The 18,058-nt window shown below is 46.7% G+C and overlaps 1 protein-coding gene across 2 annotated transcripts; it reads right to left on the bottom strand.

Moving 5' to 3' along the window:
* Window positions 1-1,374: 1,374 nt before the first annotated feature.
* Ppih (peptidylprolyl isomerase H) lies at window positions 1,375-17,144 on the bottom strand. 2 transcript variants are annotated; one of them, XM_050161288.1, is made up of 10 exons: window positions 16,993-17,144; window positions 16,748-16,812; window positions 16,424-16,447; window positions 16,133-16,177; window positions 15,049-15,091; window positions 12,856-12,948; window positions 10,846-10,933; window positions 10,277-10,317; window positions 9,380-9,469; window positions 1,375-1,525 (listed from the first exon to the last, which is right to left on the bottom strand). In XM_050161288.1, exons 1-9 carry the CDS (start codon window positions 17,056-17,058, stop codon window positions 9,401-9,403), a joined length of 534 nt encoding a protein of 177 aa, XP_050017245.1. In that variant the 5' UTR covers window positions 17,059-17,144; the 3' UTR covers window positions 1,375-1,525; window positions 9,380-9,400. The 2 variants fall into 2 exon arrangements, with proteins under 2 accessions (XP_050017245.1, XP_050017246.1); XM_050161289.1 differs by lacking the exon at window positions 1,375-1,525 and adding an exon at window positions 1,534-6,816.
* Between the last annotated feature and the right edge of the window lie 914 nt (window positions 17,145-18,058).

Genomic DNA, 18,058 nt, shown 5'->3' with positions numbered 1-18,058 from the left:
GTAGACCAGGCTGGTCTCGAACTCACAGAGATCCGCCTGCCTCTGCCTCCCCAGTGCTGGGATTAAAGGCGTGCGCCACCATCGCCCGGTCATAGTAACTTTCTCATCCTCACGTTATACTCCATAGGAAGTGGAGTCTTTCCATGTTGGATTATTCCCTTTCCAAAATTTTCCAAGGCATGGTATTTATCTGTCCTGTATGGCTGCTGGTATTTTGAGACACAGGGACTCGTACAGCCAAGGTTAGCCTTGAGTTCCTGATCCTTCGGCCTTCACCTACCCAAGGACTGGGATTAAGGGTGCCACCACACCCATCTACTCCTAACCTCCCTGGGTCTCTAGAGTGCTCCAAACTGTCCTTGAATTTACTGCAGTTCTCCTGCATAAGGGAGGTATTACGATGCCTCCCTCCTTCTCCTCCTCCTCACCACCCCTATCAGCCACCTCGTTTTACAGATTAGGAAACCAGGTTCAAAAGTGACCTGGTGAAGATTCCTCCACGAGTCCTACTAGTTCAAGACACATTCTATTTTTTTTTAAATATTTACTTATTTATTTAATGTATACAATATCCTGTCTGTATGCCTAAAGGCCAGAAGAGGGCGCCAGACCTCTTTACAGATGGTTGTGAGCCACCATGTGGTTGCTGGGAATTGAACTCAGGACCTTCGGAAGAGCAGGCAATGCTCTTAACCACTGAGCCATCTCTCCAGCCCCTCAAGACACATTCTATCAGAAGGTTTCCTCCCTACACATCCCGAGGTAGTGACCCCTTGACCAGTAGCTCCAGAGCTAATGGAATCAAATCTGCTGGGATATCCTGGATTACCTACTGCTGAACAGGCCTGCATTTCACTGTTGCCCAGTTGGAGGCTTTGATCCACACGGCACTTGGCTCTTCTCCATGCCTCTGAGGAGTGCCAGTCCGAGCTGAAGCACAGAGGCGAGAAGACAGGGCTGTCCCTACTGCCACTTAAAACCACACACCAACTTCAGCGAGGTCTGGCTCGTTTGCCCACCTGACCAACCCTGACTCAGGCACAACCTTCCCTGTCTCTTTTGGATGCAGGCCAAGACCTAAGCATGCTTTTGCTTTTTCTGATACTTTGGGTTTCCTTACCTTTTCTCCACCCCACATTCCTTTCCATTTGTCTAAAGCGATTCTGCAGAGATTTACTGCTCTACTGCTGTTCTTTGAGACAGGGATGTGGCCTTGGCAAGCTTTAAACTCACAGGCCTGCCTATGCTTCCTAGGTGCTGGGACTAAAGCATCTGGCTCTAGGGGCTTTTCATTTAAACCTAACTAAACTTTCCTATTTGAATAAACATTGGCGTTGCTTGACTTTATAAAAGTGAGCAACACAAACACCAACATTAAAAAAAAAATCCTTTATTTACAGTTCAAAATTTAAACAAAATCTTGGTTCTGATTTGTGAGACTTCCAGGTCCTTGTTCACACACTGTGGAGGCAGAGGTCAGTCCAGCTTGTCAGACTCAAGGGGAGTGTCACCCAACACTGAAGACCTAAACGGCAGGGACAGGTCAGTGAGAAGATAGGGAAAACAGCTCAAAGGAACAGGAAGGGCACCTCTATGAAACAGATGCGCCCGTATCCTTTTTCCCAAACCTTTGGATCCCCAGGAGCACATGAGGACATGTAGAACATAAGCGCAGTAGCGAATGTGTGAGCAGACACACCTCTAAGATCCTTCACCTCTCCCTGGTCTGTAGTGTGTATTAACTAACTTGTGTTCACTTATTGTATGTGTGGGCAATGCTATGGCGCTCAGAGAACATCTTGCGTGAGTTGGCTCTCTCAACCACATAGGTGCCGGGGATTCAGCTCAGGTGTTGGATTTAGCAACAAGTGTTGTCACCTGCTGTACTAGCTCCTGGCTTATATATACTATCTCCATGCAAAGGGACAAATGAGTTCCAGGAGGCTTAATGACTTGACTAAGGCCACAGAATGAACAATGTTGGGGCTGTTTGGCTCAAGGCTTGTGTGTGTCCTCATCAGGCTTTGAGAGCTTGCTGCACACGGACTTCCAGGTTAGCTGTACTAAAAGAGAAAGGTGTGTGTACCACTGCCTTTCTCTCATCAGCCCCCTTATGTGGATACACCCTCTTCTTAGGAACAGTGAGTTTTGGTATCACAGTGGAGGCCCGCAAGTTACCCCGGGTCCTCAGTGTGTAAGAATGCATAAGTGCATTAGAAACAGCTCAGTGTACTGGAGGCGAAGGTCTATGACACCATGCACTGTGTTCTCAATATGGCCCTTGCTTCAAGGTGTCCCCAGTCAAGACAAAGCTAGCCTAATATACACACTGCGATACACTCACTGTGCTAAGTGTTGTGATGGTACCTGGTGGGAACCACGGACTGGGCTGAACCCAGAAGAGCTGGAAGGACACAGGCAGGATTTCTAAACTCATGTTAGCCATAGGCATGCTTCAGGAAGAGAAGAGAAAGACTTGGGATATATACACACATACATACAATGTGTCTTTCTATCAGAAGATTTAAGTTCAGTGTAGAATTAATGGAACAAAATAACCTGAAAAGAAAGTCTTTGCTGCCTCAACTTAGTGGAAGTATCTACTATTAGCAATGTGCTATTTAGCCCCAAAAGTTCTGGAACAGTCAACAGTGTGCCACGTCTGTGCAGTACAATGATCTCCGTAGTCACTTCATTTACTCTGAAATCTTGCCAGTACACGGATGCTCCTTTCTTTTTCCTAAGGCTGAATGGTAGTGCATAGAAGAGCCTCACCGTGACTGTAAAGACAATGTAGGGGCCTGGCCTTTGGACTGGAGTAGAGCCAGACATTCTACCTCTCTCGTGGCAGAGAACAGTGCCACACACCCAACAGGCAGACAAATACATGGGGGCACACCTTGCTGGCATGACTCTGGCTGGAGCATCAGGAGGTCATCTTCTCCTGAGCTGGCTTTCTCCTTGGACAAACCCTGTCAATCCCATGCTGAGCTTCTCCACTCACTATTACCTGTGACAATTCATCAGAACTAGCTCTTTGGTAAACTCCTCTTGAGCGCCATAGCATGCATGCCCACACACACAATAAGTGAACACAAGTTAATACACACTACAGCGCAGGGAGAGGGGAAGGATCTTAAAGGTGTGCCTGCTCACACATTCGCTACTGCGCGCTTGTGTTCTATGTCTTCATGTGCTCCTGGGGACCCGAAGGTCTAGTGTTTGGGAAAAAGAAGATGAGGATCTGGGAGTACATTAATTAAGTACATTAAAGTACGAGAAATAATGCCTGGCATGGTGACCCATGCCTGTAATTTGGACACTCACAAAGCTGAGACAAATCAGCCCCCCCCCCCAAATCCAACCAGACAACAATTGCCCAATAGGTCTTAAAATCGTCTATGTGGCTCTTTACTATTATTCCACCTAAAACACTTGGTATAATAAAAAAAACACTTGTGTGTGGGGGTGCACAGAAAAGATGGCTCAGTGGTTAAGAACACTCACTGGCTGTTCTTCCAGAAGACCTGGTTCAATTCCCAGCACCCACATGGCAGCTCACAGCCATCTCTAGTTCCAGGGGCTCTGATGTCCTCTTCCAACCTCCTTGGGCACCAAGCATGCACATAGTACACAAGATACTCAGGGAAAAAACACACACATAAAATATTAAAACATACACACACACACAAAAACCACTTCGGGGACATTTAGGGAAGCCTATAAGTTTCCATCTAAAAGGAAAATGGAGGGCTGCTAGCTCATTATTCTCCTTAACCTGTGTCAAGTCTCACTATGAACAAATCCAAAGTGGACAGCTACCCACCAACCCTCTTTACAGCAGACTGTTCTCTAGATTCCCTGACACCTTAAAAGAGCAGCCATTACAGCCACATGGAATCCTTCAGATTTAATTAAAATAAAGTAGCTGGGAGGTGGTGGTGCGTGTCTGGGAGGGAGAGGCAGGTGAATCTCTGTGAGTTCGAGGCCATCCTGGTCTATAGAGCAAGTTCCAGTACAGCCAAGGCTACAAAGAGAAACCTTGTCTCAAAAAAAAAAAAACAAAAATTTAAATGAAGTTAAAAATTCAGGGAAAGGCTGAGTATTTAGTTCAGTTGGTGAAACACTTGCCTATTACATAGGAAACTCTGGGGTCAATCTCTAGTACCACTGACCAAATACCCCCCCCCCATCCCAGAATCCAGAGGATGGGGGCAGAAGGATCACAAATCCAAGGTCATCCTCAGCTACACAGCAAGTTTGAGGCCAGCCTGGATTATCTGAGACCTTGTCTCAAAAATAATGAAACATAGCTGGGCACAGTGATGCATGCTTATAATTCCTGCACTTGGGAGGCAGAGGCAGGAGGCCTGCTACAGTTTCAGTTACTGGGTTACAAGTGAATACTTGGTCTGCTAGGGCTAAAATTGAAGACCCTGTTTCAAACTCCTCCCTTCCTTGTAAGTAAAAAAAAAAAATCAAAACAATAACAACAACAACCAAAGAAGCCCAGTGGTGGTAGAGGCGCACACCTTTTAATCCCAACACTCGGGAGGCAGAGGCAGGAAGATCTCTGTGAGTTCGAGGTCAGCCATGTCTACAGAACAGGTTTCAAAGTTCCAGGACAGGTTTCAACACTACAGAGAAACCCTGCCTCAAAAACAAAAACAAAAGCTCAACCAAAACAAAAAACCAAAGAAACGAAAAGCCCATCCCCTCAGCCTCCCCAGCCAAGTTTCACAAGCTTCTTAACCACACAGGGCCAAAGTAGCTCTGCCATCTACCTGGGCAGACACAGGCATTTCCATCACCACTGCAGACAGGGCTGTCCAATGGACAGTCCCGGTCTGGAGGGCTCTGGAATGTGAATGACCACTGAGGAATTTGTTTCACTTGGGCCACAACAGGGATTTTGACAAAGAGCTAAATGACTTTTGCTAATAGTGGGAAGGCCGGCTAATGATTCTGAAAGCCCCCAAAAGGGCTTTCCAGTTCTGTAAAGAACTGCTCAGAAAAGAGACTCCAATGTAAAGAAGGTTGCTTTTTGTCTTGTTTTTTGTATTGGGCAGTGAATCTTTTTTTTTAGGAATAATTTTTTATGATTTATTTAACTTTATTTTATGTGAATTGTTGCGAAGGTGTCAGATCCCCTGGAACTGGATTTTCAGACAACTGTGAGCTGCCAGGTGGGAACTGAACCCGGGTTGTATGGAAGAACAGTCAGAGTTCTTTTTTTTTTTTTCGAGACAGGGTTTCTCTGTGGCTTTGGAGCCTGTCCTGGAACTAGGTCTGTAGACCAGGCTGGTCTCGAACTCAGAGATTCGCCTGCCTCTGCCGCCAGAGTGCTGGGATTAAAGGCGTGCACCACCACCACCCAGCTCGGGCAGTGAATCTTGTTGTCAAGCAAGGACCCTGTCACTAAACTACAATCCCAGTGCCCGTAAGAGAATCAATTCCTGAGCCGGGTGGTCTACAGAGTGATTTCCAGAAAAGCCTAGGCAACACAGAGAAACCCTGTCTTGAAACCCCTTTCCAAATAAATAAATAAATAAATAAATAAATAAATAAATAAATATTCCTGAATAACCCCCGCCCCCAGGCAGAGTGTTGAGATTAAAAGCATGCACCGCCACCACCCAACCTGAACAATCTTTTAAATTTCATCTTTTGTCTGTGTATGGAAGAGAGTTTACTATAAAGCAAAATGGGGCACCCTCATGTCATGAGAGTGGCACTGGCCAGAGACCACTGTAAAGCATAACCCTCACAGGGTGAAAGCAGGCAGTTTTAGAGCTAGAGTTTTAGGTAGGCTTTATGATATTTCTTAATGTTTTCAGTCTTTTTTTTTGTAATCTTCTATCATCTAGCAATGGTCAGAAATCTCATCATTAGCAATAGACATCAAAGAAATGAGAAAAGCCAGGAGAGGTAGGCAGTAGCTCCTGAAGTGGGAGAGAAAGGTTCACGGTGTTCACTCAGCCCAAAAGGGAAGCATCTGTCCAGGCAAAAAGGCCCACCTGTAGCTTCCAGTGAGTACCTGTGCATTCTGGCCCAGCACTGCTCACTCTAGCCCTCCCTAAAGTGCTTGGTCTTCCTTCACTGCCTCGTGGAGTGTTACTGAAAGTCTGTAAGTTCCAGATGCTCTGAGCACAAGCACGTCGCAGATGATGTGGATACAGTCACTGAAGTTGTTTGGTATCTAACTGATCTCTACTTAAAAAACAAGAGACTGCCTGCCATGGTGGAGCATGTCTTTCATCCCAGCACTCAGGAGGCAGGGACAGGGCATTTCTGTGATTGCAGACAGGCCAGGCAAGGTGAGATAATAAGACCCTGTCTCAAAAATAAAACAAGCCACTTGTGGTGGCACATGCCGGTAGGATTAGATGAAGGAGGCAGAGGCAGGAGGATCTCTGTAAGTTCGAGGACAGCATGGTCTACAAGAGCTAGTTCCAGGGCAGTCAAGGCTGTTACAGAGGAACCTTGTCACCCCCACCAAAAAATAAATTAAATAAAAGTCACACGGTGGTAATTTACACCTTTATTTTAATCCCTGAACTCAGGAGGCAGAGGCAAGTAGATCTCTGAGTTCAAGATCAGCCTGGTCTATAGTTAAGTTCCAGGACAGGCTCCAAAGCTATACAGAGAAACCCTATATCGAAAACAAAAACAAACAAAACAAAATAAAAGAGGGCTGAAGAGATGGCTCAGAGGTTAAGGATACTGGCTACTCTTCCAGAGGTCCTGAGTTCAAGTCCCAGCAGCCACATGGCGGCTCCCAACCATCTGTAATGAGATCTGGTACTCTCTTCTGGCCTGCAGGGATACATGCAGGCAGAACACCATATACATAATAAATAAATATTTAAACAAACAGACAAACAAACAAGACTCCAGGCCAGTGAGATGACCCAGAGGGTTAAGACTCTTGTTGCTGAGTCTCAGTTTGATCCCAGGGACCACAGGGTAGAAGAGAACAGACTTTAAAAAGTTGTCCTTTAACCTCCATTGTTACCTACAATAAACAAACAGATATAATTTTCTAAGCGTACAGATAAAGTACAGAAATGTTAATGGGTACAGACACAGTACTATAGAGGATATTAAGATTGCAGGTAGTGAAATTTAGATAAGACAAAGCAGGAAAGTCATTAAGGGACCAATAATCTTGACCCCATCAAATTAGAACTTACATATTTTTCCTTTCCTTTGCTGTAGAAGGGACAGACCCTGTGTGTGTGCTTTGTGTTCTTGAGCAACACCTCAGCCGGTGGCCAGGCTGCTGCCACCATGGCCCTCTGTGAATTTGTGGCAGTCTTGCCTCAGTCTCCAAATGCTAAGATCCTGAGTGCAAGCCTCCACAACCAGCTCCGCCAAACAGTTTGCATTTATTTATTTACTCATTTTGTGCATGTACGTACAGATGTGAGTGCCGCAGCACAAGTCAGAGGGAAATCTGCGGGAGTCAGTTCTCTTTTTCCTCCAGCTGGTTCTGGGGCCCAAACTCAGGTCTACCTTGGCAGCCCTCACCTTTACCTGCCACTGAGCAGGCTTCGCTTGGTTCCTCTTTTATACAGGGTCACAAAGTTGCCAGGCTAGCCTAGAAAAACATTCTTCTATCCAGCAGTCCTCAAATTTGTCACCTGTAGGCAACCTCTTCCAGGCTGGGATTACAGAGTTACAGGTGTGTACTACCACACCCAACTAAATTTTTTTCATTTTTGCCTGGCAGTCCTGGAACTTGCTCTGTAGACCAGGCAGGCCCTGGGCTGAGATCAGCCTGCCTGTCTCCTGAATTGCTGGAATTAAAGGTGTGTGCCACCATATCTAGGTGTGATAATATTCCTGGTAATCAGGAAGCCGAGGCAAGTAAACTAGTGTGGGTGGCTTTCTAATCTCATACCTAGGAGGCAGGAGGAAGATTATGGGTTTGAGGCCAGTCTCAACTAAAGACTTTTCTTTGTTTTTATTTGCATTAGTATTTTGCATGTATGCATGTTTGTGTGAGGGTGTCAGATCTTAGAGACAGAAACAGTTGTGAGCTGCCATGTGTGTGCATGCTGAAGGGCAGTCAGTGCTCTTAAGTGCCGAGCCACCTTTCCAGCCCAGGACATTTTCTTTTCATTTCTCTCTCTCTCTCTTTTTAAGATTGATTGATTGATTGATTGATTGATTTATTAGGTAGAGTGTTCTGCCTGCACGGATGACTTGCAGGACAGAAGAGAGTACCAACTCTAATTACAGATGGTTGTGAGCCACTATGTGTTTGCTGGGAATTGAATTCAGGACCTCTGGAAGAGAAGCCATCTCTCCATCCCGCTACAGAGACTTACTGATCGGTAGAAAGAGATACATGTGGCATGGTGACCCCTTCCAAGTGCTGGGAATTTTTTTAGTCAGGCGGTGGTGGTGTTAAACCATCCGTCATCAGCTAGTGTGAGTGCCTTAACCCCATCCCCTTAACCCCTGAGCTATCTCTTCAGCCTGCTGGTGATGAATGTACAAAGCTTGGTTAAATCCCCAGCACCACAAATAAAATAAGTTTCTGTATGATTTAAAAGTTACTTTGGAGACAACTGGTAATTTTGAATATGAATATATATTATAAATATTATTGTTTATTTAGTCTTATTATTGGGGGCTCCTGCTGAAGTACCTGAGGGTGAAGCGTCAAGAGATCTGCAGTTTTAGAATGAGAAGGAAGGCAATGAGGGCAGGGAAGGAAGGAAGGGAAACAAGACAGTGAAGGAGAGGGCATGGCATGAGAACAGAGGGAGTGGACAGCACAGCCACAAGCAAATGTCCAACACTAGCTGTGAGGTTATGGGTGATTAATCAACAGTTTTCCAAATTTTCTTGTAGGTTTGAAAAAAACTGAAAAGACCAACAAAATACCACGACCTCTCACAGAGGTGGACCGACCCATCTTCCCCGCCTGTACTAACACGCAAGCCACTGATGTCATTAGCATTCACTTCAGAGGGTGAATTCGCTCCTGGGAGTGCCTTTTAGTTCTTTCCCAAAAGGCCCCAGTACAGAGCAGCCAGTGGCAAGTAAGAGGAAGTAAGCCGTGAAAGCTGCAGGTGAGGCCCACACCTCCAGGACTGGACAGCAGGCTCATCCCAGTCACCTGGGAGTCAGGTCCTTTTCAGGGTGACACTGGATGAGCAGTAGAAAAGGAGTATTTCCAGTGTCCCCCCTTTTGCTTCTCACAGTGACCCTCAGGCTGACATCTTCTCCTGACAGCTGAGGAGACAAGCCCTGAGGAATGCCTGCTCCACACTTACATGCAGAGGAATGAACTCAACCCACATCTAAGAGTGGAAAGTCTCCCTCAAGTCATGATTCCTTTTCCTAACTGGAAGAAGAGATCACTTACCTGGTTCAGTCTTGGTCTAGATTACATTTCCCCACACTGGGAGATTACCACTGGCAATTTGGGCTTATTGTTAGGGCCCGTGGGAACATTCTAGAAAACAAAGCATAAGAACATGAGATGCACTCAGGTCAGGCACCTGCTCAGTGCCTTGCTTACACCCCAAGAAAGGGCCCAAGATCAGACTGCTGTGGCGTGCATCCTGACAGACAGAATGTCTAACAGATCCCCATCCCCTAAGCCAGGGCCCAGGATCAGACTGATGCGGTGTGTCCTGACAGACATTAAAGTATAAAAGACCCAATAGAAAAGTAACATTCAGAGGCCTTGGCTCCACAACCTAACAATGTAGCAAGTCAAAAGAACACTGAGCAGGGACCCAGCTTATGGAGGAGTCACAGAAGAGGGTGATCTGAACTGAGCCATAAGGGGTAGATAAGATCCCAAAGAAGGAACTCTTCAGGAAGAGAGGAGTAATGGAGTCAAAGCTTGGGGCTGGGAGGAGCAGGAGGCACGCACCTGTTATGGTCAACCTCCTTAAAGAAGAGCCAGGAGTTTGATGCCACTGGACCAGAGAAGAGAAGGCAGTGGCAGAAGGGGTCATGGAGGGATAGGCAGGGTACAGATCACAATTCAGGATCCTGAATGCAATGCCAAGAAGTGGAATTTTATCAAGTGGGCATCAGAATGAGAGGCCAAACCCTAGGATGTACTGGGCAGGATAATGAACGGAGCCAAGAAGGCTTGAGCTCTCCTGTCTTCCCCAAGGAAGGGGAGGCCATGGCTGCAGACAGCGACAAGTCTACCTAGGAACTGGAGCCCATCACCCTTCTCTAGCCCCTCATTAGCAGGCAGAAGGCACCGATCAGAAAGGCTGCAGGGACACCCAGCAGGACCAACCTCGATTTTTCTCATCACCAGAAGTCCATCAATGATTTTTCCTGCAGGAAGAACATCAAGTCAAGGTTTCTTTCTCGGTGCTGGTACTGCACCCAGCTCCCAGTGCCCATTCTCAGTTGGCATCCCAAACCCTCTTACAACGTAAGGAAACTGAGTTCAATGAGGCAAGCTGACTTGCCCGAAGTCATAGGAATATATGCAGGAAACCAGGATAGAGGACTGGATCTACATGGCCCCAGAACCACACTCATCCATGCTATCTCTGGGGCATTTCTTCATTATTTATTTCATGAGTATTGATTAGAATACCATTGTCTTTTCCATGAGTTCCAGCCAAGCCCCACGTCCATCAGCCCCAGCCACCCCACCACGTCCATTGCCCCCAGCCACCCCCACCATGTTCATTGGCCCCAGCCACCCCCACCACGTCCACCGGCCCCAGCTATCCCCACCACGTTCATTGGCCATAGCCAGCCCCACCATCAGCCCCAGCCTAGTCCAGCTAAGCAGCTGAGCACCCTTAGTGAGTGTGGAAAATGTGGCAGATAGATGACTGGGACAAGACTTACCAAACACTACGTGCTTCCCATCCAGCCAATCACACTTAGAACATGTGATAAAGAACTGGCAGCCGTTTGTACTGGGACCACTGTTTGCCTGATAAGAACCAAATGTACCTGCAGTAAGTTTCTCTGGCTGTATTGGGTGAAGGGCAAGATTTCCTAGAATACACAGCTCTAAATGCAACCCAACTGAGCACCTATTATAAGCTCAGGTCTAGCTAAGGACAGACAGAGACAAACAGGACACAGAGGCTCCATCCCTGAGGATCTAAGTTCTTCAATCAACGAACAATTTCCTTGTCAGGTTCTGTAGGAGTCAGGCCTCTCTTTCCATCACGTGGGAACTCAGGCCATCCGACTTGGTGGTAAGCATCTTTACCCGCTGAGCTCCTACTGTGAGGTTTTGTAATGGGAATGACTGCTCATTTAAAACAAGCAAATACAAGATTTAACTAAGTTTTAGGTTAGCATACAAAGTAATGCTTTAATTATGGCATTTTCATATCTACATTTATTATACTCTGTTCTTACTGATTCTCTTCCCCTACTCCTCTCATCTCTCAACTGATTCCCTTACTTTTCTCTAATGGGTCCCCTTCTCCTTTCTTTTAAATTAAAAAAAAATTGTGTATGTGTGCATGCGTGTACACGTTTATGAGGTCAGAGAATAGATTTGTGAAGTTAGTTCTCTACCTCCACCTCGACATGGGGCTAGGATTGAACTCAGGCATGTGCAGCAGGTACCTTTATCCCTTGCCTTTACTTGCTGAGCTATCTTACTATATCCCCCTTTCCCTTCTTACAGGACTTGACTTAGTGTGTTTAGCTGTAAATTATTTACAACTGGGTTATACTTACAAATTGGTTAGTAGCTAAGAAAAGACACACTGCCTATGAAATCAGCTGTTTGAAGTGGTTTTGCAATGTATTAAAATTTACTTGTATTATGTATTCCCATTATAATTTGATGTATACCATATTCATGAAGGATCCCCCAAACCTGTAGTTGCAGAAAGTTGTCAGCTGCCTGATGCGGGTGCTGGGTACCAAATTTGGGTTAGACGTTACATGTGACAATGGCAGAGGTCATGTTTGTGTCCTTGTGCTTTGCCCTGAGACTTGAATGGAATGGCTGTGTACAAATTTTCATCAATTTTCACAAATTCTCATAAATGCTGGGGAAGAAGAGTGAAGAGCAGGCAGGCAGGACAGAGGATGTACACACAGACACCGGCACCAGGAGGTGAGGACTGGAGCGCTGATGGCGGGACTGCGAGGAGTGGGAGGTGAGGGAGAAAAGAGGGAGCAAGGGAAAGGAGGAGTGAGGGCGAGCAACGTGAAGGGGCAAGCAGTGAGCAGAGGTAAGTTAGATAAGTAAGAGAGTAAAGCACGAGGGAGTCTGAGCGGGGATTAGGAATTGGGGAGAGAGAGCAGCCCATGGGACTAGGAAGGAACTTCATGGAGAGGGCGGGAAGCAGGGGAGTGGCCAGCATGCAGCTACTGCAGTGAGTGCATCACAGCAACCAGGGCAACAAGCAGGTGAGCACCAGTCTTGGAAGCCACTGAACACTAAGGCTAAAGCCCATCCACACGTCTTCGTTATCAATAAAGGCAACAACACAAGTCAGAGTTCGGTTCCACTCTACAGCTGCAAGACCTCAGCCAACAACATCAAACCCGACCAAGGAAGGAGGTGAGGTCTGACTGAAGTAAGAGAAGCATCTGCTCTGATTCCAAGAGACAGCTGGACCTCAACAAGGCACCAGAAATCTGCTCTTCCTCCAACCCCAAATCTTTTTTTTTAAAGATTTATTTATTTATTATGTATACAATGTTCTGTCTGCACATGTCCCTGCAGGCCAGAAGTTGGCAACAGATCTTATTAGAGATGGTTGTGAGCCACCATGTGGTTGCTGGGAATTGAACTCAGGACCTCTGGTAGAACAGTCAGTGCTCTTAACCGCTGAGCCATCTCTCCAGCCCCCCAACCCCAAATCTTAACTGAACCTCACTTACCATGGAAAGTAGGCCTGGAGCCGAGTGTCTAAGTTTAAAATTTTCATCTGCAAATGGACCGCGGTAAATGCTAGCGACTCCAGTACCATCTCCCTAAATAGAGCAGAGATATGTTAGTGGTCTCGAGTGTTCGGCACCCTTGAAACCAGAGGAAGAACACTCACAGGGCTGGGGAGAATGGCTCAGTAGATAAAAGCTGGCTGCTATCCAACCATGAGGACCCGAGTTCAAATCCTTAGCACACACATTAAGAAAAAGGAAAAAAAAAAAAAAAAAAAAGAAAGAAAGCCAGGCATGGCTGTACATGCCTCCAGAATTAACATGTAGAGAAAGGCAGATACTGTGAGCTAGTCAGTCAGCTACCCTCACTGAACCAAGCAGCAAATGATCTATTGAGACCTTTCCTTAAGGCAATAAGTGACTGACAGGGAACACCTAATGTCTTCCTCTGGGCTCCACACCCACAGGCTTGCATACCTGTGTGCATGTGAGCACACGCACACATCCACAGACTTGCTCACCTGTGGGCCTACTGGTGTACACACACACATCCACAGGCTTGCACACCTGCATGCCCACTAATGCACACCCATTGGATGGGCGAAGAGAAGAAACACTGTTGCACTTAAAGTCTAGCTTCTTTATCTCTTTAAGATTTATTATTAGCCAGGCAGTGGTGGTGGCGCACACCTTTAATCCCAGCACTCAGGAGGCAGAGGCAGGTGGATCTCTGTGAGTTCTAGGCCAGCCTGGTCTACAAAAGCTGGTTCCAGGACAGGATCCAAAGCCACAGAGAAATCCTGTCTAGACAAAATAAAAACAAAAAAACAAAAAAAGATTTATTTTTATAAAATATTTTAAAATTTGAGATAATCACATCATTTCCTCTTCCCTTTCCTCCCTCCAGACCCTTCCATAAACCCCTTCTTATTCTTTTTCACATTCATAGAGCTGGAGTTATAGGTGACTATGAACTACCATGTAGGTGCTGGGAATCAAACCTGTGTCCTCTGGAAGAGCCACCAGGGCTCTTAATCTCTGAGCCATCTCTCTGGCTCCCAAATTTCCCAGTTTTAAAAAATGGTTTATTTGTATTATTTTTAATTATGTGTTGTGTGTGTGGTATGGGTATATGCATGTAAGTTTAGGTACCCACAGAGTAAGATCCTATGCTACCCTACGAAGGGGGAGTAGGGTCCTATGCTACCCTCCGTAGGGGGAATAGGATCTTAAAAACTCCCAGGAATCTAAACTTACACTTACGTTTCCCAGACACCCAATTACGCAATACTGACAGTAAGAAACAGCATGCACAAAACTGGGCGGCTAAGGGAAAAGCAGTGTAAGAAAGAAAAAAATCGTAGCTTATTGGGCACACTCCAAAGTTGGGATGGGGACACAAATAGTGTGGACACAAAACAGTCATGGTCAGCAGCGAAGTATGGAGATCCCAGGGATACCTCAGCAAGCAGAAGAAAGTCTCTTCGAACCACCTGCCTTTCCTAATCGGATCCCTTGCCACTAAGTGGGTTGTGGCTAAAACCTCAGCTTTCGAAAGGAAAAAAGAAAGGAAGACCCACAAAAAGCAAACAGAAAACTAGAGTTTTAGACGGTGACACCAGAAGTGGAAGGAAAAATAGGGGACACAAACAGCCCGCTCACTTTCTTTTGGGGGGAAAAATTGCAGCTAATTTCAAAGTTTTCTGTGAACAATGTATATATTTTTTTAAAATGTAATTCTTTTTTTTTTAATATTTATTTATTATGTATACAATATTCTGTCTGTGTGTATGCCTGCAGGCCAGAAGAGGGCACTAGACCTCGTTACAGATGGTTGTGAGCCACCATGTGGTTGCTGGGAATTGAACTCAGAACCTTTGGAAGAGCAGGCAATGCTCTTAACCACTGAGCCATCTCTCCAGCCCCTGAACAATGTATGTTGACCACCTCGGATCATCTTTAGGTATCCTAGCAGAGTCCAATTTCTGGTTACAAAAGGCTCACGTTTGGACAATGGAACTTAACGATTCAAGTTTGGTAGAGATATGTGTTCTGAGGACAAAGACAGTGGTAGCCAGCAATTCTACAGCACATCCCCATGCCCACGCTCTCTCCACTTAACTTAGCAGTATTCTTAGATCTCAAGACTGGGGCCTGACAGGAAGAAGAGCCAAGCAAAGAAGCAGTACTCACATTAACAAAATCTCCACCCTGAATCATGAAATCCTTTATGACCCTGAAACAGAATAAAAAAAAAAGTCCTGAGGGAAGGATTCAGTGGTTTAGTCACTGGCATGGTTGATTAGTAGTTTGTCTGAAGTACAGCGTTTACCACGGTGGCACAGAGAATGAGTCTTCACCCCTGGAGTGAGCAAGCCGAGGGATTACTAACATAAAAAGTTCAACTTCAGGGGCATCTCTGGGTTGATCTGGGGTGTATGAGTCACCACCTGAACAGTAGAAAGGGGCTGAAACTTGGCAGGAAGAAATAACATATTCGCCAAAAGAAAAACATGTCAAGGGCTCAATGCAAATTTGGGGGGAAAAGAACAACAGCAACTCCATGTGCAATGGGACCGCTACACACACAGGGCAATGTAAGCTTTTATACCCAGGCGTAGTCCTTAGCCTTTCTTGGCTTCAGTTTCCTTCCATAAAGAATGTGGGTAACACATACTACTTCACAAGAATGCCGGGGAGGATTAATGACCATAGCTCTAATGCCCCTGATATGGAGGACATGAAAAAATTTCAGGATTAAAGTGGTACAACTTCTATCAAACCCTAACAAAAACAGGTAAATACAGAAAACTAGGTGCTCATAAAGGTCAGGTTCCTACAGATGACTTCCTGATAACAGTATTACAAAAGCCTCTACTAAAATCATAACCTGGAGCAAGGGAGATGGTTCAGTGCATAAAGTCCTCGATATGGGGACCAGACCCCACATAAAAGCCGGGTATGGAAGCATACAGAAGCGTACCTGTAACCAAACTGATACAGTGTCTTCCTTGCCATCATTTCTACAATGCGGTATTACACAGAGCCGGCGTGGGTGACTTAAGGTGCAAAGGAAGCTGTACCCCAGCTATCTGGTGCTGAGTGCTGAACCCAGAGCCTCACGCATGCTGGGCAAATTCTCTGCCCAGCTCTATCCTCAGCCCTGAATACGGACACTTTAAACAACAACCATGCATAGGTTTTGTACTCAGGTGTACAGGATTGCCTGTATAGATACCAAACGATGACCGCATTTCCTGCATGCCCAAAGTCTTACCTATGGAAGGTGCTTCCTTTGTATCCGATTGGAACACCATCTTTCCTGTAACCAAAAAGAAGGAGGCTTGGAGTGATGAGGGGTCCTTCCCGTTTAGGACACACTGGAAGCTAAGAGGACTCTCATAAAGAACTGGATAGAACTGAGCTCAAGAACACATCAATAATGGAGACACCCTCTGAATATCATCTTTCATCGCTCAAGATTTGCCCATGTTCCCCAATACCCTCACCAAACCCCCAGGACACCCTTCAGGAGTAGGGGGAAAGGTCAAACACATCCGAGACTGACCTGAACTCTCCAGTGCAGAATTGCCTAAAAGGAAAGAAAGGGTGAACGATTCAGTCATCAGGCCATCACTGCTTGACGCATCTCTAATCTCAGGAGAGGAGAGTACCAACAGTGGGGCCACCAAGTCGGCCAAATGGCAGGGCATGCAGGCATGTGGACTAGTAACAGAAACTGACACGAGAACGCTCAAACCCGGTAGCTATCCAGCCAGGGTAATACCCAGAACACAGAGCTCCCAAGGCAGTGAACGAATGGACAGGGGCAGACATTGCAAAGACCGGCTTCGGACTCAGCTACTCTGGTTCAGTTGGAGCATCTCCTTACCTAAAGTTCTCTGCCGTCTTAGGCACCACGTCTGCAAACAGCTCGATCTTCATGCGACCAACTTCCTGCAAGGGACGGGAGACCCAAGGCTCAGCGCCCACGGCCGCTGCCCACGCAGCTCAGAAGCTCCTATCTCCGCCGCCCTGGCCCAGCCTGACTCGGGAGAGCTAGAAGGGCCCCCTCAGCCGCCTCCCTCACCCGTGCCTGCCCGCCCGCGCAGGTCCGCTGGGTTACCCGCACCTCACCTGGCCGCCAATGCTGACATCAAAGAAGACCACCGGATTGACTGGACTTGAATTTGCCACCGCCATGGCCCCGACCCGGAAGGAGAAGATCAGCTTCCGGCGACCCGTCTGGTGGAATTCATCCAAAGCTCAGGCGCAGGGGAAACCGATGGAGGTTGGGCTCCGCCCCCGGAAGTGCGGGGCGGGCTGCCGGGAGCTTGCAAAGCAAAGCGTGCGACGTAGCGGGCTGGCAGATCCATGCTGACGGAAGGCGGGGATGAAGGGAGAAGATGCAGAAGCAAGGAAGCGCAGGCATCTTTGCCAAAGGCGACGGGCTCCCCGCTCGCCTGATTGTACTAGTGCAACAAATGAATCTCCTGCAGGCAGCATTTGCTGAACCGTCACTCTTGGTGTGTCGTTGTCGTGTCCCCCCTCCCCCGTTCCCTGAAGGGGCACCCACGAGAGGAGGACCCTCCAGGTTTTTCCCCCTCCTTCCCCAGTTCCCTGAAGGGGCACCCACGAGAGGAGGACCCCCTGGTTGTCGCCCTCCATGTTTTAAGTTGGTCTGATATGTAGGCTGGCTCATTCCCGATGCTGGAAATGTAATTTCATTTCTGCCTCAAGCTTCCAGCTCATTTCCCTCAGAGCTGCAGTTTTAAAACAAACCTTTGTGCTTGTAAATCGTGCGGGGCTTGGCATATTTAAAATAAACGCAGTTGTTTGTGCGAAGCTCTAAAGGGCACCTAGTTGCCACCGCTGGTAGCTAAGGCCCGGAAGTAGAGACCCCTCCCCTGCCCCCTACTTCCTAGCCTCGTCTCACACCATTCTTCTCAATTACACAAGGATGAAATGCCTAGCCGCTCTGCCTCTGTTGTGGAGGACATTAGATTGCTATGTCTTTTAGGGCCTTGAGTTTTTTTTTTTTCTTGAGGTTTTTTTGAAATGTTTTTTTCACCTTATGTTTTCATTTTTAGACAGTCTTGCTGTGTTTCACTGGCTGGCTTCAAACGCACCATCTTTTGATTGTTGGAATTACATACATGGTTTGCCATATCCTTTTGGAATTAGGGCTGAACAGATGGTTTAG

The sequence above is a fragment of the Alexandromys fortis genome, unplaced genomic scaffold, assembly GCF_014885135.2.
Source record: "Alexandromys fortis isolate MF-2015 unplaced genomic scaffold, M_Fortis_MF-2015_v1.1 scaffold_122, whole genome shotgun sequence".
NCBI lineage: Eukaryota > Metazoa > Chordata > Mammalia > Rodentia > Cricetidae > Alexandromys > Alexandromys fortis.
Note: the sequence above shows the minus strand (reverse complement) of the source record. Positions and strands in the feature narration are given on the sequence as shown.